Source organism: Corapipo altera, unplaced genomic scaffold, assembly GCF_003945725.1.
Source record: "Corapipo altera isolate COAL_440 unplaced genomic scaffold, ASM394572v1 22b, whole genome shotgun sequence".
NCBI lineage: Eukaryota > Metazoa > Chordata > Aves > Passeriformes > Pipridae > Corapipo > Corapipo altera.
In genome coordinates, this window is record NW_020884876.1 from 8,594,470 (window position 1) to 8,617,815 (window position 23,346).

General features: G+C 37.2%; 1 protein-coding gene across 8 annotated transcripts in view; it reads right to left on the bottom strand.

Moving 5' to 3' along the window:
- The window catches only part of TENM3 (teneurin transmembrane protein 3), a 1,300,501-nt gene that overhangs the window by 75,167 nt on the left and 1,201,988 nt on the right, over positions 1–23,346 (bottom strand). For all 8 annotated transcript variants that reach the window (XM_027636350.1, XM_027636352.1, XM_027636353.1 and 5 more), the window contains 7 exons: positions 19,678–19,800; positions 14,891–15,105; positions 8,210–8,420; positions 7,613–7,714; positions 7,273–7,467; positions 5,745–5,945; positions 2,677–2,862 (listed from right to left, as the gene is read on the bottom strand). In XM_027636350.1, coding sequence (XP_027492151.1) covers positions 2,677–2,862; positions 5,745–5,945; positions 7,273–7,467; positions 7,613–7,714; positions 8,210–8,420; positions 14,891–15,105; positions 19,678–19,800 — 1,233 coding nt within the window. The remainder of the gene's footprint in view (positions 1–2,676; positions 2,863–5,744; positions 5,946–7,272; positions 7,468–7,612; positions 7,715–8,209; positions 8,421–14,890; positions 15,106–19,677; positions 19,801–23,346) is intronic.

The window sequence follows — 23,346 nt, forward strand, 5'->3', positions numbered from 1 at the left end:
ACAAAGAAACACATTTGCATTTCTAAAGTACTTCACAGTACAGCAGCTAAATTGTTAATGACTTTCAGAAATAAGAAGAGTGCAATTGTTTATTTTTAGACATATAAAGGCAGAATGAGCGGGAGTCTTTCATATGCGTAACACAAATTATGTAAAGATTCTGCTACTAAGTCAAGAGTTGTAAGTGGCATAAAATGCCTGGGTTACAAATGGAGGGTGACCATAAGAAACTGGTTTGCATAGAAAAACATTCTGAAGACCCTTGTGTTCTGAAATTTACTGCTCAGAAAGACCTATTACCTACTGTAGGGCAGGTGAGAGAAAAGCAATTTGACTCTTCACCTGCCAAGCTGAGGAGGCAGCAATTTTTACCCCACAAAGAGTAAGTACTCTTGGAAATGAGCAATAAAATAACCTGGCTTCTCTGTAACACTGGGCTCCTGAAAAAAACAGCTCTAAAAAAATAAATATAACAGCAGGCTAGAGCTTGTACCTCCTTACTTGTATTGGAGGCTGTAAGGGCAATAATAACAAATCAAACTATCTTAACAGCAGCAGCCACAAAGTAAACACCCATTTAAAGAATAAACAGGTGGGAAGACAGACCTGCTCGCCCAGTGCTGAGGAAAAACTTGTTTGTGCTTAATATGTTGGAAAAATTGTTCAAGAGCAGTTCATTCGTACATAACTACAACCCTTGAAATGCTGCCAAGGTCAGTGAGACCAACAGCAGAGCAATCTGCTGAGTAATTGCTCCTTGGCAAGTTAAAGCAGTCAAGGGAAAGGCTTTATCCTACTTCTAAATATTTACTTTCTTTTATTGTTCAGAAAGCAGTTCTCTCCCCACCTCTCTACTCTCTTTGTCAGCATGTTTTCTGGAAGCTCCTCAAAAATGTTAACCCTATTGATTCTCCCCGTGATTCTGCAGATGCACCTTGATCCGTGCTCTTTCCTATGTCTGAGCAGTCTCATTAGTAAATAATAAAAGTAATAAAAAAAATCAATTGTGATTGCTGTAAAAAATAATTTACAAGTCCATCTTACTACTTTCACACCTGATTCCCTTCTACAAAACAAAACCTTGCCTTATCTTCCTGGTGCAATGATGTGGTTATCAGTTAATATAGTTGTAACAGGCCCTCGATTTTCCTGCCCTCAAAGCTCCCACCACTGCTTCTCATGAACACCAAGCACAGCAAACCCACCCACCTCGTAGTCAGGGCTATAAACGAGCCGGGAACGCAGCTTGGGTTTTACTATTTTCAAAATACTCGTGCCCCAGTGATGGCTTAGCTATGCTAACACGTTCAGAATTAGAGTCCTTCCAAAACTTCCATGAAAGTTAAGATGCTCCAGCCTCTTTTTAGCTTGTGCTAAAAGCAAATCATTCCATATTCACATCTATCAGCTCCACTGCTGTTAGACCTACCATCCTATCCTGTTGCTTCAGCTACATCACCTCTTTTAACTGTCTTTCCTCCATGTCTCCAAACATAAAACTATGTGATTTTTAACTGAATTTTTTTTTTGACTCTTCAGATTGTTCGTGATATCCTCATCACTCAATGTTACACTTGCCTTTGTCTGACCTGTGGCTACCTCTTTTGTTGCCTATTCAATCCACCTCTAAGTGCTTAGCCATGATGTTTCTCATACTTGGGAGATGTGTCCCATAAATACTTCAGTCACACTGTTACTCGTGTCACAGCCTTTGATAAGCTTTGTACACCTAAGTACAAACTAGACATCTCTTGCATGTAAACCACTGCCAGTTCCTTTGCCTGCGTCTCCTGCCTGTTGCCATGCAATAGTTACAGACCTGCAGTGTTTTGTACAAAGGGGAATTAGTGTTGAAGGGAATTTCTTAGCACCACAGCTCCACTTTTTCTTAGTCTTCTTATTTACATGCATAATTTCTCATGCCAGCTCACTGTCAAAGCCTGCATAGTGGAGAGGGATATCCTACTGTATATGGGACATACAGACTGTAAATAACTGATTACGGAAAGCTCCATTGATAAAGGCACAGTAACTTCCAAAGTTTTTCAGGTACTAGAACTAACTTGGTTACAGAAACACAGAAGCTGTAATAAGGATGGCTTCTTCTCAATCAGCTGTATTAAACTGCTGTTACATTATTAACACGTAATAAATTTGAGAGCATTCTAAAATAGAACACTATGTTGACAGGAAGATAATTTTGGGCAGCTATATGACATTTGTTATATGGTGGAAGCAACATTTTTGCATAGACAAGTCACTTTATAGAGCTTCTTCTCCTTAAAAGAAAAAAAAAAGAAAGAGAAACAATAGGAAGCTTCATTTCCAAAAGACATAAAGCTATCACATAAAACTAGAAAAGCACAAATCAAGTAATATATTTACATTTAAAAATAAAAGTAACTTCCTCCTCACCGAAAGGCAGCTAAAGGGAAAAGATTGAAAAGGAAATTCTTCCACCTTGTTTTCATAGCACACTAGGTACAAAGAACTCATGAGCCATCATATAACTATTTCCTTTCTTAAAATATCAACTCCTTTTCACAGACTGACATGTGCTAATATTCTGTTTGAAGAAACATTCTTCAAAGTAATGCACTTCTTAATCAGACGTGGCCAGCAGCACTGGCTGTTTGAATTTTGCAGCGAAGACAGGGTAAAGCATAGCCAGCCTACCAATGGTACAGTGCTCTCCGTTCCATCCCTGGCTACATTCACACTTCCCGTCTTTGCAGGTGCCATGCTCTGCGCAGCGGGGGTGGCAGGCTCTCTGGTTGCAGGCTGCGCCCGTCCAGCCCTCCTCACAGCGACACGTGCCACCCATGCACACACCGTGTGTGCCGCAGTCCACGGAACAGATTTCTGCATTTGAGAGGAGGGAGGGGGAGAAAAGGGGGCAGAGAGCACAGGGGAGAGAGAGGGTATATATTAATTAGCATTGCTACATTTTAATTCAACATGTGAAGAATAAAAAAGGCAAAATATTTGAAAGTTAAATCAAAGGAATTTACTGTGAAAGACATTTTTATGTAAGACCCAACAGAACAGAGTACAGTTTTATCTCTTTGCTCATGGTCACTTAGCCAGCATACTTTAGTGATGCTTAAGCATTCACAGCTCTTTTGCTATCTCTGAGTAATTTTCAATCACGTTTTTTGTAATCACATATATCTTAAGAATAACCGTTTTTATCTTAGATTACATGGCACTTAGACCTAGCCAAACTTACACTGTACTCACGGTGACTAAATGTAACATATACCTATATCATTGTGTGTTGTGAGTGAAAATCTGAAGTTCATTTTAACAAGGTTTCCCCTCCATACCCTTCTCCCTGTTTTCTTTCGAAGTTAAAATGTGCCATTTCTGACACATTTTTTCATTATAAAGAATCAGCCTTAGTGAGACAAATTATTACTATGCTGACACACTGACATATCCATTAAATATAAAAGATGATTCTCTTTTACCTTCAGTAAATTTGTATCAGTGACAGCTATGAACAGTCTGGTTTAAATAATAGTTTGTTAAAAAAAAATAAATCAACATACAGCAATTTAACTTGTCATTTACATATAGTAACAGGATCTTGTATCTGATAGAATAATTGAAAAATATATTAACAGCCAAAGGTAGTCAGAGCCCAAACAACGCATATTAAGTCTCAGCTAATACAAGATGATAATTTAGACTGCTAGATTTTGCATTTACAGTTTCGGTTCATTTAGTCAGATTCCAGCAAACTTTACTTCTGCTAAGCAAACAACAGAAAACCAAGAGGAGATACAATACAGCCTAAGGGACTTCTTTAATTTCTTGGCATACAGCTGGTTGTAGCCATGTACTGGTTAACAGAAGTGCTGTATTTATAGTTTTTGTTTTCTTGTAAAAGGCAACAAGTAACTTAGGAATAAAAGATCAAAACTATTTTTAACAGCAAAAGAAAATTTCATCAGTGCAGGAAAGGTTTCTAGCTTCCCAATCAACAGTGTTTTTCTTCTGGCTGTCTTAAAGTGCTGTGGAACATTAAACAGTATCAAGGAGCTGCGATATTTCCTGTAAGAAACAGCCCAAAACCTCTGTGGAGAAAGACAGCTGTGATTTCCCCCTCCCCTTTTTTTTGCCCCCTATATAGCACTTTATATCTACTTTGAATTAAATTTTTGATTAAGAGATGCAAGTTGGTTTGGTTAACTTTAGGAGGCACAAAACGTCAACGCAGCTCCAAGAAAGAAAGGTTTATTTCTTTTCAATCTAATCAATTTTTCATTAGGGTGAAGGTGTTTATCAGCTTTTAGCACACTAGCTTTGAGCAAGATGCGTCAATCTTTGTAATGAATTTATTAATTAGAGCTAATTTAATTGAAGTGGAATTGAAGGGCTAATTAACGGACAAACTGCTGATGAAGATAGAGGAAAGCTCTGCTGATTTCAAACCTATAAAACCCTCTGATGGAAATAACTCATTCTTTTCTTCATCGAGCAACTTAACATGTTTATGGGCAACATTTACTTTTTTAGTGTACTACTCTGAAGGTCGTTTTGCACAGCTTCTGCAAATAATCTGTGCACGGTTTTACAAAGCTCTTTTTTGAGTCTGACATACTTGAAATATTTGAGATTAGAAACATTTTATGTTATTTTAATGAAAAATCATTCCTTGAAACATAAGTAAAAGATGAAGCATAATTGGTCATCAAAAAAAAGGGTAGAGAACATTGTGTCAATAAATAGGGGATCCATGTTTTGTCTGAGAAGTAGGAAGGGTCTCTCATAAATAGCCAGTTTTAGTGCCAGAAACGCTCAGAGAAGAATTTTTTCTTCTAAACAAATTTCGCAGAAGACAACATTTTCTTCTGTCACTTTTTCTTGAATGTTTGGAACTCTGTCCTATCACTCTTGTATGCATAAAACATAATGGAGTATCACAGATCCTGGTCAGGAAGTACATTTGTTTTAAAAAGATGGTTCCTCATGAAAAAGTTATATTTATTCATAAGCTGGCATAAACCCAGCTAGCCCATGTGTTCAGTTTTCATTAACAAAATGTCTGAGTTCTTAGGTGAACTGGTTTAGACAAATATATGTCTCACAGTTAGACATGATTTGTTTTTTGATATGTGGCTACCAAACAAGATCCTAAAAAATCATATTTGTCAAAAAGCTGCTGTCATACTTTATAAATATTTAGATTTTGCTCTCTGTGCTACTACCTCTAGTTTTCTCCTTTTGTTTCTAAGCTCAGATTAATAAGTTCAGTTTCATATTTTAAGAAATCCCTCTGTTCTTCACTCCTACCAACTCCTTCCACCCTGGCAGCCTGTACCCTGCCTTGAAAGCTGTTTAAGATTCATTCTTGCATTCCCTTTGCCTTCAAACTTGAATGTTGTCTGTTTTTCAAGAAAAATGGCTCCAAATAGTAGAAGAGATTTTTAAAATGTGACCGTCTCTGGTTTCACAAGTGTAGTTTCAAGTTTCTAAACAGATGTATGAGGTAAGATTATGCAGAATACCTGAAGTTACCAGGTGAATGCAGCTAAAAGATACAAACAAATACATTGATTTTCAAATCCTTCAAATTCATCAATTATTTTGAACCTTTGAATCAATTCACAGTTCATGCTGAAGTCAACTCCAAGACATCAATCAGCTCAGCAGGTCAGGCCTTTACAAAATACTGTCATTAAAATGCTCCTATTTAAGGTAAGAACATTTTACAAAATGCCAGTGCTTTGAACTCTTACCATTGGAGCAATCTGGACCTGTCCAGTTGGGGTCGCAGGTGCAGGTACCACTCTCTTGAAGGTAGGTGCCATGACCAGAGCACTGGTCAGAGCACATTGTCTTCAGGATTTCACAGTTGTTGCCACCCCAGCCTGGGTTGCAGTGGCACTCGCCGTGGATGCACATGCCGTGGCTGGAGCAGGCTGGGTCCAAGCAATCCGCTGCAGGGAGATGAGAAAGGTCAGTTTAAACCTGTCACTCCTGACAACAGTAATCAACTCCTAGATGCTCATGGCACTTCTGGGCTTAATTCATATTTTAAGAACTTACGAAATAGGCAGCATTGCATTCATCTTAAAAGTAAACATCAGTAAGTTGACGCAGAGAAGTTCACCTTTCTTTCATCACAATGAGCGAGGAAAAGACAGAGTGAACCAAGGTATCTCAATGCCAGTCTCCCTTCTCTGGCTACAAGTTAAATCACTCTTTGTCATCACTACTTGCATAGCTGCAATTTTCCTTGTAAGAACACCTTGTTTCCACATCACTTTCTGATACTATGAAATCTGTGCATGCACATAACTGTTATCAAGACAATTACAGGTTACCACTGAGTTAACGGAGAATCTTTCAAGGTTTGCTAATTTTTCTGAATAACAAGAAGATTGGCTTTGAGTCTCGGGCAACTGATCTTGATTCTGCCTAATCACAGCGTAACAAGTGTTGGGATTCCCTGCAGCACTCGGTATGAACTGACCCCATCCACCGCTATACAGTTTTGACAGCTGTACAGGACCCTCAACTTGTCTCAGAAATGAATGAGTTGCATCCTGTCTATCTGTCTTAATTCACTTTAATGTGCCTTAGATGACGAGATTTAATTTAGCAATTTGACTCAATAAAAATGTTACACTTGTAGGGTCAATGGTCTGAAAATTTAATTCCAGAGACTTAATTGCATTACTTTGTACGTGGAGATCAATAAAATCAATTTGATTGAGGAAGAAAATGGCACTTTTTACTTCCTAAAAAAGCAGAATGGAAAACGAACTGCATTTTGCTGCACACCAGAACCAATATTATTATGCACATCTCTGGAATACAAAAATGATGCATCATTTTTCACTCAGATGCACTTGAATCAGCACTTTCCACAATGTGGTCAGTGGAAAAGATCACTAACAAATGGAATACATTAGCGATTCACTCTATACTGTGAAAATTCATTAAGTATTCCTGTACTTCGGGTGCTTTCTTCTTAGTTGAACTCAGCCAGAAAAAAAATAAAAATACTGGCAAGCAAAAAGACAATGCACATTACTCAGAATTTTCCCACTGCTTACTTGAGAATAAATAAGGCATAATAATTATGTAGAATTCAGAGATACTAGTGATTCCCAAACTTGATTTGTAGTATTCTAAAATGAGTTCTGAAGAAACATGGTTAGCGCATAAGATCTAGATCTAGAAAAATTGATAGAGCTGGATGTGCGAGCTGTAAACCTGACCAACAACAGCCGACGCTGGTGTAAATATATCCTAATTTACCTTCTTCACAGTTTTCTCCTTTATATCCAGAGTTGCAGGCACAAGAGCCCATGATGCAAATGCCCCGGCCCCCACACTGGGGATCGATGCACTGACTTGTAGGTACATCACACTCGGTGCCCTTCCAGCCGCTGTAACACAGGCAGCGTCCTTTGGAGTACTGCCCATTGCCACTGCAAAGCACTGGGCAGGCTGCTGTGAAACAAAACATGGCAGAAAAATTAAAACCAAGGTCTTCATCAAAGCTTTATAAAGAAGAACATGTAAGAAGCTGCTTTTCTGATCTATTTGTCTTCATGGTCACTTAGACTGACTCGAGAAAAGCATTGGGTTGATTTACCTCTCGAACAATCGGGGCCCAAAAACCCAGGAAAACAATGGCAGGATCCAGAAACACATTCACCATTACCATGGCAATTTCGGGGGCATTCCACCACAGACTCTAAAGGGAAAGAGAAGGATAATTTACAAATGCCCACTGCATGTAGTACTTATAATGTGAACCACTACTATCTGACAGCGTGCTCTTGCTACAAGAAGTGTTTATGTTTGGTTTGTTTGAAGAGCACAAATAGCTGTGATCTTCTATTGCTGATGCCTCTAATATCTTAGGACATTATATTCCAATGAAAAGGCTAAAATTATAATGGTAAAACTATATGAGCTCCATACTTAAAATCTGTGCCCTGTGTCATTTAACAAATACTTCAAAACAGTGTCCTTTCAAGCATCATTTTATTAGAAGGCACACCCCTTATGCTTTATATGAAGAAAATCAAATATACACTCTGTGTTTTATTCTGAGCAGCAAAGGAAACGCTGTGAATGGAAAATCCATGAAAAAAAAGATCATTTAACTATGAAAACTTATCTATGTATTTCTAAAAAACCTGACCAGTAACTAGTATTTGGTAAGAGCTTTAAAGATTATGCTTACCTATAATTATGGTATTAAAAGACACCTGCTCTGCATTTTTCCCATCATTGTAAAAGGCCAGGTGCCAGATGCCAGAATCCAAATACTGGATAAAACCTGCCTCGTGGAGACTGACAGACCTCGTCTGCCGCCCCGCTCGCTCTGACTCCAGCAGGTTGCGTTGCTCCCTTGCGATCAGCCGGCTGCCATCCAGGAGCTCCACAAAGTCGTACTGCAAAGAGAAACAGACAAAGCCATGGGATGACCCATGGCATTGTCAGCTCCTCCACAACACCCTGACAACATGCTTGTATTTTGACCGAGAGTTTCCTTTTGGAGCAGGGAAGCGGGAGCTGACACCAAACCTTGCTTCCTTCTTTGCCCCTTGTGAAGCATTCAAACAAAATTACCAACTAGTTCTCATGCTTATTAGAGTGGCTTTTTCAGTGACAAGTGGCCAATGAACCTATTACATACATTGGGGGAAGAAAACATTAGTTGAAATGAGTCTTCAGTCATGACTGCCACCTGAGTTACAGGTGAGACCTAACTTTCCAACTGTGTTATACGTGTATGGGTTAATAATAATATCCAACACTAATAATCTACTTTTCTTCATTTAGTTTCAGATGAAGGATTAAACTGCTCAATCCCCCTTTTTCACAGCATAGAATTGTGGAGGAAGGAAACCAAGAGCTTTACTTTGCATTGCAGAAGCTCAAAAGAGGAGATGGGAAAGCAGAAAACATTGCAACTGTTGAAAATGACAAACTGACAAAAACCCATGGTACCTCCAGTCAATGGACAGCACATACTGCATTTTTAACAATCATCAGTGGGGCTCTGAAAAACGTAGTGGCATCTCAGCTGATACAACAAGCAAACTTGCAACACAAGGTTTGATGCATGTTAACCTTAACTAAGGCTAATGGGACCTGGAGGGATAAAACTGCTCCAGGCCCTACATTTATTTACACTATCTAGAGTCTGTTCTCACGGCTTGAAAGTTGTCCTCTGCCTCTTTTGCATGTAAAGATCAATATGTATAGAGTAAAATTAAACAGGTAGGAAAATTAAAGAGCATTCTTGCTTGTGGTAAAAGGTGTCTGCTTTTCCTGCCAGGACTGTTCAAAGTTTCCCTTTTACTGTGACACATGTTTATTGTATGAAGTGAACTGTAACACATAAACCTTCAATCTTCCCACACGCTGGAGATCTTTCTCAAATGGAATTACATCCAGGGCCTATTAAAGTAAAGGCCAGCATATGAAATCACTGATTCAGCTAAGTTGGGATAAGATCGGTTCCCAGCACCAGATAATCAGTGATTTTACACCCTGACTTGTGACCTTCAGAAACTGTTCCCAGGACAAAGGAAAATATGATAGCCTTTGTCCTGGAACAAGGGTTTAAGTGCTTATGATCCCTTCTTGAAATTGCAGGCCAAAATTCACTGCTAGTCTAAGAGTGTTCCTCCCTAGTATGTGAAGGAAATGCATTGTTAATACGCCTCCATCAACACCTGAGACACTTTCCCAGCTATGTCTGAACGAGCAGAATAGAATATAATGTGATTAGGATGCAGTATCTCAGTAGCTTTGTATGTGCTGCATCACATGAAAACGAATGCGATCGTTTTGGGAGAGCAACAATTATTCACAACCATTCAACATTCTCATTTGTCAGAGAATTAAATATTTATCTTATTTTGTGTGAGAGAGAAAAACAATTTAATTTTTTTTAACTCTCACCTGACTCAAGAGCACTTCTCTCTGGTGGTTCTCACTAATATTTTAAAAAAGGGAAAGGTTGGGGAGCTCTGAGTTTATCAAGTCAATTACAGACATTAAGAGCGACTTTGCCATTTGTATATGACAGGAGATCACTATTGCAGAAGGACAATTTCAGACTAAAACTGTATTTTTGATACAGAAACAAGTGGTTACACTACTAGATTGACCACTAATGGTTGGCTGACAAGGACAGTACAATTAATGATTTCATATTTGTAATGTAATAAAGACATATGCTTACCATAACACCATTTTAGACTACATTTCACAAGTCATACAGAAAGGAATTTACTGTTCATTCTGTCCCCCAGCAAAAAACAATAATGGATCTTAACTCTTTTAAAATTTTTATATTTAGGACATAATAACAAAAACAGACTGGAAAAACAATTATCTTCATAAGCAAAACCATGCTAATTTAATTTTCCTCCTACTAGAATAAATTAATTACCTTTACATTGAGCCTAAAGGTGCTGATTTGCCCTACCATTCCATATGGTTTTGCTTTAAACCAAAATCCCTTTTTATTCTTAAAAGTCTCTTTAAATAAACATATTGATTCTCTGGCTGCAATGGAACTGACATTTTTAGAAAGTGTCACAAAGACTTTCAGGCTTGCATTGATTGGGTTTTGAATGGACAGCCACCGTCAATTATTTCTGGTTGATTTATTTATGATTCCCCAGAAAGAGAGAACTATGCATCTTAGATCAGTCTGTGACACACACATAGTAGCTGTGCTTGAGATTAATTTTGGCACCTAAAGAAAATACAGCAAGGCAACCAAAAATTCTTTCCTGATTACAATATATTGAACCACTTCCTATATGCTGCATCCCTATTATTTTGTATTATGGGACAGAACAAGAGTTAAATTTGCTGCATTCTCTTATTACTTAATAATAAAGTGCTAAGCAACTGACAGGAATGTTTTATATACAATTCATCCTGTTCCAAGACAAGAGTGTAAACTAAGATTTCTTGAGATCTCTCCCAACCTCATTTCTATCATACTTTTACTATGTCCCTTGCACTGGGAGGATAACTGTCATCAGAGGTTGCACAGTTATGGACAGGTATTGACTCCAGTTTCTTCTTACTCACTGTCAAGTTTTAATGGGGTACAAAAAAGAGGTAGATAAACAAGGAAAGGGTACAGGAGAGAAGTGGAGAACAAGATGGTAACTGTAACAAGCAAGTTTCTTATTACAGTCAAAGGTGACAATGGAGAGAAGGCAGACATTGGTAGAAACACCAAAGCAGAAAGGAAGGAACCAAAGAAGACTGTAGTGTGTGGTTATGCATGTTGGGTATCACGGGTAAATTAGCAAAGATATTGGAGGGGGACAGGTGATAAGGCAACTTTACAAATGCTAGAAGAGTGCAGGTAATAATGAGTTTTTTATTATTTAACGAAAGATCTGAAAATTCAAATACTGATGTTTGAGAGACAAGCAGCAGTTGCCAATTTGCATAAATTCTGTAATTAGCACTTGTCACTCTGTGACTAGGAGATAAGCACAGATAGCATTCAAGAGATGCAGACATGAAGTAATGTATATGGGTAAGATCCTACTTTTCAAAGTCCGCATGAAACAACCCTAGCTTTACACATCCACATGGGTCCTGAGCCAATTTTTATCATTTTGAGATGAGATCTTGGACCTATGGTAGACAGATTACAGAAATATCAGTTCTATAATTAAAAAAAGAAAGCAAAAAGCAGACATCATTAAGGCATTGTATGAAAGTGTCATAGTTAAACACCTGTTATGTTCTGAGTTTTTCTGGTTTCCACACCTCAAAAAGGCTGCCTTAAAGCTGGAGGAAGTTCAGAAAAGGCCAAGGATGACCAAAGGATTGACGCACCTTTAATAAAAATTATGAGAAAGCAGACTGGAAAAAATACAACTCATGACACTAGTGATCTATAAAACAAGGGTGGCATGGAGAAGAAATATGTGAGAAACTCTCCACTACCTCTTCCAAAACACTAGCAACAGTGAGAGAAACAAAAACTACCAGGAGGCTGTCTCAAAACACACTTAAGAGTACAGTGTGAGATGAGTAGTTAAGCCTTGCTGCAAGTGTCACAGATACTAAAAGCTTCCATAGGTTCAAAGGTGACCACACAAACTCACTGAAAAAAATAAACTATCTAAGGCTGTAAAATACAAAGACAGCATCTTTGACTCAGCGAAGTCCTTCAGCCTTAAAACTCTGGAGGTCAAAAGCATATTGTGGGAAGAATAACTACAGTACTGTCATGTCGCTATATTAATCTCTACATAAGACCACCATCACAGACAGAATGCAGGGCTAGATAGGCCTTTGATCAAACTCAGCGTAGACATTCATGTGTTTTTGTAGTATGTTCCTATGACATTTGGAGCCATATGAGTAAGCTGCCTTGCCTGATGGAAGGATGCAGTGAAGCCCAACATCAGTTGTTAGTCTGACCCTGCTAGCTATGCCTGGCTTGCAGTTAGGAACTTTTGTCAGTACAAGTCATAAGGGTTAAGGGAAATAAGAAAGCAATAAATCGATTTATTCTTGCCGTCCCCTCAGTTTTCTGTTTCATTAGATGTCTTTTTGCCTAAATACATTATTTTGTTCATGTAAGCTACTTTGATATAAATACATATTTTACCAGTGCAAGTTGTGTCTTCATCAGACACAAGTCCTGTGTTATCCCTTTGTTGGAGAAAGGTCTAAACTGTTGAGAGATATTTTACTCCATTTTTTTGCCCCACAAGCAGGAGCACAGTCACCAAAAAAACATAACCTTTCACTGAAACTGCCTTTTTAGGAGATTACATACGTGCTTTATCTCAGGTACTTAAGTAGACATCACTGGGTTCAAGGTCATATAAACATTCTGATAAACTTGCACCCTTGGGAATCTTCAGCAGCCCTGTAAGTTCACTAGGGCACTGACAAGTAAGCATGCCTAATTTTTCAATGTATCGAGTGTCAGTCAATGGTTTGTAAAAAATACTGTAATTATATACCAGGCAAAAATAGGACAAGGGAGCTTGACCTATATCCTGAGAACAATATATCCAAAATGTCACAGAAACTACAGTAGCAGAAAATACAGTAGCAGAATTTGCCTATGATTCTTTTTGTTGTATCATACTTAAACATTAATAAGAACCAGAAATCTGCGTAACACAAGTGATGGTAAACAGATTTAGTAGTCTCCCTTTCTATGTTTTTGGATAAAGGACACTTCTATTTAATTTTCACCCTTTTAAAAGGATAAGGAATCAAGTAAGGATCTTTTTTTTTACAGACCTGCCTACTTGCATGACTTCTCATATAAATGCACAATCCAGATCAGCTTCTTCAGTTTTATTCATTCTTGCCACACATGTATTCCCCTAACTCCTGTTATTATTTTTATCATTGAGATAGCATTTGTATTCCAAACCCCTATTTCCAATGGCTGATAACTTTCTGAATCAATTTTCTTTACACTAGACTTTTTTATGCTTGTTGTCTGCCTGAGGGTAGGTGTTCATACGTGAAGGTCTGAAGAAAATTCACTTAATCATTTTTATGAGGATCAAATTTTTAAGTAAATGTAACTGTACTTTCTGCATTCAGTGAAGTGTTTGTAATTTAATGGAAACTAAACTAAAAAATAAAGTTAATGTAACATTCTGTGATTTTAGCTGCATTGCTGACCTTTCCTCTGTGGTTTGATACTGTTAAATAAGTGTAATAATTACATATATTTCTATGTTCTGCATCTTTTAAAAAATATGCTTGAAGAAAAAAACAAAATAAATTTAAATAGCACAGTAGTATGAAAACCAAAATTAAAAAAAATACAGGATTGCATTAAAATATATTAATTTTGCAGTTATGGATCTGCTGTTGCAACTGTGTATCAGGCATAATCAGTCAAGTTTCGATCCAATTATACCATTAGGTTGCTATACTTAGATTTGTGTCCAGAGCAAATCCATACACTTAAAATATAAATCAGTAAGATGTTGCTCCAAATGAAATAGAAGAGCATGAGCTGAAATACCTTTTCAGGTGGAAAAACGGATCAGAGACAGGACATGGATAAATATTGCACTGAAAGAAATCTAAGCTTGGAGGGTCTTAAATCTTTAAAATAAAATATGAATAGAATTGATTCTAAAGTACCATCTCAGGCAATGATTCTCCCTTTCTCCTGCCAATCCAGACGACTGTTCATTCTTTTACACTTTAACTTTCCTCTAACTATGGATAAAGAGTGTTTCTTTGTTAGTAGGCAAAGGTGTGGCCACATGCAATAAAAAGTGCCATTTAAAACCTCTGAGGTGTGGAACAAAATAAATCCTCTGGGGCACTTAAGAACAAAGTTTCAAGACACCAGATGCCTAGTGAAGACTGTCACTTTTACAACCCTAGTTCACTGTATCTTTGTAAACATGTATTATATATTTGGTCTTTTATGTATTTATTTAGTGAGACACCAAGCTGTAAATACTGTAGTGCTTGTCTTCTTGTTCGGAAATTTCGCTAATGTGCTGTTTCTCAAGCACTCTCAACCACGTGTGTGGCCATAGATGCTACATTAGTTTGCTTAGGTTTTTAAAGATATGTCTATGTACTACAGAAGGAAAAATGTACCCATAAGCTGTGCATAAAACGACTCTGTATCTGAAGCATCATTATTGATTAGGCATTAGAACAGCTCATAAATAAGAACACCCTCCACCCCCATTTTGGATCCCAACACTTAGAGTATTGCAAATGTTCTGGACATCACATGAGATCAATAAATTATAAAAAATAAAACTATAATCATGAAAATGGAAAAGTATGTAATCGAGAGGAAAAATATATAAAAGATAAAAGCTCACAGTTTTCAATAATGTGTCCTACTTTTAAAGCAAGCAGTTCTCACCTGAGTGTGTGAAGGTGGTAAGCCTTTTCGACCATATACTCCAATCAATGCATCTTTCTGAAGGGATATATTGAATTTTAGGAATTGTGGCTGATCAATGAAGAGTTGTGATCTCCAAAAAATTCCAGGGGGAACTTCTTGTATTGCTCTTCGGCCTATATCAAGTTCTCCAGAATCTATAGTGTTGTTTTCTTGTGCAAATCCCCCTAATTTTCCTGACAGATTAGAATAATAAGGAGATAAAAAATTAGTGTTCCTTTCTGGTTTTCAATCATTCTTCATATAAACCTTCAAATCACCTCAGAAAAAATGTTACCTGACAATGTTTCTCAATAAAAGATCCCAGGAATTCTTTGATTTGAAATAAACAGGCAAAGATACCACAAATACCTACCAATTAAAAATGCTGTAGCATCCCTAAGGGTGAGTATTACGGGGACAGTTTAGGATCTACATTAAACTATTCTTTTTTTTTTTCCCCCAGGTATTTTAACAGGAGTTTTCCAGAATAAAGTCTCACACTAAAAAAAAATTAAGATAAAGGGAAATGCAGCATACAGATTTTAAGAATAATAGATACATAAACATAAGCAGTCAAGAGAACTAATATACAATGTTTACCATAATAAATATCAGAGCATTTATACAATGCTACAAAATTGACAGCTCTACTTCCCTATTTTTTGTTTTGTGTTCCTCCTCACAAAAGGCAATGTTTCTTGCTCCACTGCGCCTATGTTCTTATGCCATAATGCCTACATTCTCTGCACTCCCTAGCCTTAGTCTCAGGCTTGTTATCACCTCCTTATCCACCTCCATATCCTTACTGTTTCCTGAACAATTTGTATACTAGCATGTCAATGGCTGGTACTTTCACTACTTTTTATATTATGAATATGTATTTATCTTGCAGTCCAATCACTATGAGTAAGAACATAGCACTGAATGCATTAATGATTTTTCTCTATAAAGCATTTGTGCAACTCTCAGTTAGGCTTAGGAAGTCAGGGATGATGGCTTCAAAATGCCCAAAACAAGCAAAGAAGATGCTAACATGCAAAAGACACATGGTGTCAAATGCTAACACTGAAAAACTGGACTACTGGATGTGGCATTGAAGAAGAGGGAAAATGAATCATGAACTTTAGATACCCCCAACAAACTTTTTGTTCAAGTAGCTAGGTCCAGGAAACAGCAAAAAAAATTGTGGTTTTAGTTGGTAAAGTGTCTTCTATTTGCTAGATTTGTAGGAAACAGAATTACTATGAATGATGCACTTAATAAGTGTTTTGCACAAACCACCCAGCTTTAAAATGTGGGATAGTTTAGGTGAGTTTGCAGCAAGACTGTTTGAGGCCAAAAACTCAGGTCTGATGTTCAGGCACTAACTCCAAGCTGTGGAGTTGGACATAGGCAGTCTTGTAAGTTTGTGCCAGGGCCAAAGCCTACTTCAACATGATGGAATCAATGCTGTCAAATACTGACTAAGATGCAAAGATGGGTGTAAGTACTTGCTTACCAATATATGTCAACTCTGGAGTAAGTAATGACATATTTAAGCAGCTGGCACATCAAGGTGAGGCTTGAGTGAAGAAATATAAAGAAAAATAGTACTGCTGTTATAGTCTTAAGAGTTTGCTGTGTTTTTACCAATTTACATTTTTTTTCAGCAGCTAGCCTATTACAAAAATGGAACTAAATCCATCTGAAGGTGATGCTGACTTGTTTGCATACAAGTGTTCTGAAGAACTGACAATACTGCCCTGTCTTTTATGTTCAAATTCTACATTATTCATCATTTGATGGAACAAACTGACACAACCTTTTTGCAAACATTTAGACTGTAAAAAAAATAGATTAAAATCTGAAATGCCAGGTGAGGTCACAGATTGATCCTCACCACTTTTTGTGCATCCAAAATGAACTGCGACTGCGGTTGAATTAAACAGGTACAGAAGCACTGCTGAGAGGCCTTAAGTGGGGGCTTGTATTACTATCATCAGAGCTGTGTCACAACGCATTGCAGTCACTGAAAATGTCTCACTGCATTGTCACACTGATCAGAGTTCTGCTGAGAAGAGTCAGTGAAATATCTGACCTTGCAGAAACCATTTTTTTACACTTTTAAGGATGAGTCTGATGCTTTTCTAACTTTGGACTTAACCTTTAATAACATTCATATGTTATTCTAGAAGATGGATCTGTACTCACTATTTCAGTTTATTTAAGCATTTGTTTTTTATCTCTTCCTTCAAATTTAAGCATATTGTATTGTATAAATTCACACACTGATGACTCGTAATCACTAAACAATAAACACTTGTTTGCAGTATTGATCTGCTGCTTCCCGTATTTCTACATTTCACATGAAAAACAACTGACTTGTACTACTGAAAACATGAACTAGAGAGCTTAGGCAGTTGGAGTTCATCAAACGTTTTGATCAACTTGCCAGGAATGCAAGTTTGGGGTTCAAAACTTAGCAGATAATATTCCTATGGACTCCCATTTTCTTCAATAAAAAAGAGGTAGTTTTACCCTGTAGCCACATGCCCCTTTAGCACCCCATCACCTCTCTCAAAATAGTCGCTGTCTGTTTGCACTCCCAAGGTTAGGGCACTAATTATTCTTTGTTCCCTGTTGTATCTCAGTGAGCATAAGAAAGATCTTTGCAGTGTCATCATCATATTTTCACTGTCTAAACAGTAACAGTTCTTACGCACAGCTTTAATTCAAAACATGAAATATCATGTTCATTCACATTTACTGTGAGGGTGGTTGGAATTTCTCATGTCTAAATCAGAGTATTCAGGATATTACCAGGGCACTAAAAAGGGGTGGTACCAGAAGTTGTTCAGCTGTCAAAGTATTCAAATCAAGGCTTCACTGATTTGTCCTTACAGTTTTCAGTAACTGGTATGATAGCATGGGGCCCCCGCTCCTTAAATTTCACATCTAATCATCACACTTTCCTGTCTGCCTAACCAGTCCTTCTTTTGTAGTTTAAAATATGTATTCTCTGGTCTATCTGTTGTTTAGTATTTATGTATGCTGATAAATGACCACTTAACATATTCTGCAGAGCACAGCATTTTAACAGTGGATAGAATTAACCCTGTTCTCTTGCACAGTATTTAGGGACATAAGGAAGGAAAAATGGGATTTGATATACTTATTACTTCCTTTTATTTTGGAGGCAGTGTATAACTGGTTTTAGTTTGCAAAAAAATTTAAAAATTATCAAGGAAAAAGAATAATTAGTATTTATAAAATATTTTTTAAAATCAATATATTTTATATAAAAAAGTATACTGGCTATGGAGGGCAGAAGACAACAGGATGATGAGCTGTCACTGCAGCATCAGTATTCATTAACCATTAAGTAGCTTTTTGCTATTCATTCAAAACAAGAACACAGAAAGAGATAACGACTATCTAACTTCAAGAAAAAAACAGTAGGATAAAGAAGCAAAAGAAGAAAAAGTCCTGCTGGAGAAGTTTCACAGGCTTACGAAGATCACAAAAAGAGCAAACTGAGCTGTATCTTTTCTATAACTTGGAGCTGTGATAACTTGAAATATTTTCAAGATGTCAACTGCAGGCAGAGGCTTCCTCCTTCTCAGTGGTAAGGTCAGCTGTACCTTGTGAATGGGAAAATGGATTTTTGTGTAATGAAGCAAACACTGCATTCATCAACCATTTAAATCAAGTTTTCCATTCAAAACCTATTGATTTTGAAGCCTCTGTTAGCCAGAAGTGCACAAGCTCTTAAATGTTTTGAGAATCTTAAAGGGCAACATGGAAAAAGGTCGATAAAAAATAATCCCTTTATGTGGTTTGTATTTTAAAAGCTCCTACAACAAAATTAAGAAAGTTTTTTTTCTTACTTTATAAATTGGTTGGATAATTCAGACTAAACATTACATGCTAGAGACTTTGAGAAAACAAATGAACATATTATACCTGACCTATTAAATTTCAGAGAGAAATTTAAAAAAAAAAAAGAGAAGAAAACATCATCTTCTGTAGAGAAAAATCCAACCTATTCCATAGTGAGGACATCATGCCCTATGTAGCTCCTTGATCATGAGTTGCCTTCTAAACACAGCTAAGAGAGAAGCTTTGAAAATATGCAAAATCTTCCGGAAGTGCCTCTTCTGGAGTAAACTCTTCAGAAAAAGAGATTATGACAGGGCATGGGGGTAACATACACAAACATAATGTTTTGCCTGAAAACTATACTGAGCGTGTTGGAACTCCCAAAGATTGAACCTTGGTATCAGGTCCCCCTTATGAAACAATGTGACCTGTCACCATGAGCTCCCTGGCTTTGTTGTGGTCCTTTCTACAATACAAGACCCCAGCCCTGCTGGCCTCTAAGGTGGGATGGTCCAAGCCAGGCTCAGCATCATCCTGCTATCTCTGAGGATCCCACAACAACGATTGTGTTATCAAATATTTTAGAGTAAGCAGAAGTTCTGCTTCTCTGGATATGATGAGAGCTTTTCTATCCTCATCAAATATGACATGTAAATTCCTGCGAGAAATTTTGGTTGGCAGTTAGCTTTCCTAGTAAGATCAACATTATTGCTCAGGATCCATGACCCTGTTCATGTGCTAGGCACAAGAAACTTGCGCTCCTGTTTATTGATTTAAAATTACTATTACTTACAAATGAAATATACAGAGTTTTGGAGGAAAACTGTTAAAGTCTGGTGATATAAGTAAGACATAAAGGAAGGAAATATTTGGAAAGAAGGAAAAAGATTGGTGCTTGTTTCACTTACCATTTTCTCCAGCAGGTACTGTTACAGGATGTGTTGGCACAGTATCAGGATTCACTTTTCCATTCTCAAATGTATCATTTTCAGTTTGCTGCAACTGCCAGTTGAGGCCAAATAGATGCATTGCTGGTGGTAGAGGATACAGGTTATATGATACTTTTAACCATGATGACAAATAGCACAAATAATAACTTTTCATGCTTTGCACTGGAATATCAACTCATACCTTAAAAAATTAAATTACATGAACAAGCATTTGCAGACTAATAGTTCAACTTAGCAGTGGCACTAAGCAATTACTACCACTGTCCTTTAATGATACAGTGCTTTCGGTGAACGCAGTTGACAGAAAGCTCACCAGCCTCATTTTGAGCCTTTAACCGGTCCCAAATCAATGTTCAAAAGGATAGGCGGTAATTATGTTCTTTTCTCTTTTTTCATTTTTGATCATTCTGAAGAGACAAATCATTTAAATGAGCTCCTAAATGACCTACTAAAATAAATTATTTCCCCAGCAGACAGATCTGTCCTGGTTAGCTAGAAAGGAAAAAGAAAAACGCAGGAAGAAAGGAAGGAAGGTGCTGTGGGTGTCGCACGGCTTACCTAAACACAAACACTTCATGCTGTCAACAACACCCTCCACAACCTCCAGTTAAATGCCCATTCCTCACATTAGTCTACAGAACAAGGCCAAGACCATGAGCAGAACCAGACACTGGGGCACTTTGCTCTGATAATGATAAACTAAGTTCCTGAACTACTTAATAGCACACAACCACATTTATTAGAAAAGGTGAGATCATGTTAAAAAGTTTAGCTAAGTTAATTAGGAAAGACAGAGTCAACTTGCCATGGTGTTAGGGGGAATTTTAGGGACCTTGATATCAGCAGGGATTAAGGAATGAACCCCACATCCAAACTTTTAGAGCAATAATATGAAAAAACAAATCACTTGAATGCTATATTGGGATACACACAACATATGCAATTTTCTGCTATCTGTGGATTATTTAATTCTCTTCCAATGTCTCTATAATACCACCAAAATAAATTTTATTGTAATTATTTTGCATTTGGTATAATGAGTTTGCTCATTCCATGACAGCAGTTCTTTCAGTGCTAACAGGGAATAAAAATACACTGGAAAAAAATCTCTTTATGTATTTATCTCTCATGTATTTTAACTATTAGTGCAAAATATAAGGAAGATAATTCACTGTACTTTGTTGCTTCTGCTCCTTCTGTCTCTGAAGCAGATCACTGCTATAGTAAATGTTATTAATTTCTTCTATCCAAATGACAAAAGATTCTTCTTCCCTTTTGGTTTCATCTCTGATCTTCTGATCTCTCTGTATTGACCATGGCAACTCCTACTTAAGATGAACAGGCATTAGTGGAAGTTTAATCAGGCAGACAGCAAAAACTGCAGAATTAAGATCCTGTCTGCTAGGTCTTTGCCTTAAACCCTCCCCCTTACCTTGAACAAAACAAAAAACCAGAATGCAACTAAAGACCTATTACTGAATACTTCAGAGACTGAAATCCGCACTACAGATGACATATTGTCTTTGTTCTGAGACTCTGACTCTACTATTACTCTTCCTTCTCAGACCTTAAATTGCCTGTCAAAGCCTGATAATGTAGAATGTTCCCTGACCCTAAAAACTTTTTTCTTTTTCCCCTCTCATCTTTTTTTAAAACATAAATCTGACCGTCACCATTTTTGGCACATCACTAGAATTAGCCAGTTTTATTTTCACCCTACCTCAGCTGAAATCTTTATTTATGAATCACCTAATCTTTATTTAAGAATCATCTAATGATTGTATTTGTTTTAATATATTTCAACAAAATCTCTAGGGTCGAACTCTACTATATGTTATGCTAGTTCGTTTTCCTTGCAGCAATGAAGTCCACAAATAGCTAAGTATTTCATGATTTAAACCCAGTACATTTCTTATTTTCAGTCTGGAGGTCTAAATCACCTCTCTTAATTATGTTGTCTTCTCACTCCTTTTATTAATTCTTCAGAAGGAAGAAAAAGAAAGTGACATTAATTTTGTAGCTCTAGAAGTGCATCCCTTCCGAACACATGAGCTTAGAACGTCATTAACATCTGCTGGTACTATGTACATGCCCTGTGCCTCTTCACGGTCCATTGGAAGATCAGAAGGGGAAGCTCCAAAACGACCTTTCAGCCATTCCCTCATAATTCAAAACAGCTGGAATTCGACGTCTTCAAAGGCAAGGACTGTGGGATCTATATTGATTATATCTCACAGAACCATAGCTACTACAAGGTAAGTGACAACTACCTTTTCTTTGTGTTTTTACTGATGTGAGTCCTACTGTAGTTTACTGTCAAACATAGTGAGTATTAGCTGTGTCCCTCAAAAATACTATTCCTCTCTCAACTTCAACAATGAACTAGCAAAAAGTTCAATAAACAATGTTTAATAAAAACGAACAGATGGATATATGCATCTGTTTCACAGATTGTGAATAGAGGAATATTTTCTAAGCAGACAAAAAATGTTGCTAGACAATTCCAATGACATCCTAAAACTTACAGTGTGTACTACTACACTAAATAATTCAACTATCTAATCTCAGTGAGATAGTGCTATGGCATTTAGAGAATTCTCCTTTCAGTACAAATATATGAGAAAAACATGAAAGAAACACGCTTGTCGATAAAGTATCAAAATACAACACAGAATTTCTTTAGACATGGGGAACTTTAAGAACACGGGTAAATTGACTGATTAAGACAAATTCAGGCACTATTTTGTCAATCAGAACTGGTCTCTTCATAGCCAGCCATCAATATAAAAGCAAACTTTAAGTCCTTATCAGTTTTATAAGGACAGCAAGGCCCCTGATAAAATTTCTTGATGTCACCATGAATCTGATAAGCAGCACTTGGTACTGGTATCGCAGTAGGGTGTCTGAGACTTTCAAGTCAAATGGTATGAACTAGTTCTGAATTTCCAAAGGGAGATTGATGCAGGCAGACTGCAGTGGTGTATGTTTGTTTGATTTCCTCTGATCTAGAAAAGGATGAAGGCTTTCTTCCACCTTTGGGATGGGGATGTAAGAGTTCAATCCCCTCCTCTGTTTCTATTGTGTTCAGAGAAATAGTAGGTTTATTCCTTTCTATAATGAATTTGATATATGAAGCAAAATTAAAGCAAAAGCACATGAAGCAAAATTCATTTCTCTATTTCCTGCTGCTATTTTAGTTCCAAATCTAATGTAAGACAGTTTCTTCATTTTTGGATTAAATATTGCCTGTCAGGTCTGGTTTATTCCCACTGAACTTGCATTTATTTGGTGTCAGAGAATGACAATGAAGTCAAGAGACCCTTCCTAGAGTTACTAATTCTCAGTCTGCCAAATCTATGAAGCTGCCAACACTGGAATGACTTTCAATACTGGTATAACTTTGATGTCAGCAAGGACTTGTCTGAGAATGCCAGATGCCTCTAACCAGAAGGCATGCAGATGGTGACGGCTGTGGTCATGGATCACAACTACTCAATCCAAATAACCCACAGGTGCAAGCATGGATGAATTCTCAGGGGATGAGAGAAAAGACGGGTTATCACAATTCCAAATGCGCCCACAAACCCTAACAAAAGCCTCCTTTTACTTGTAACAAGACTGGGATGA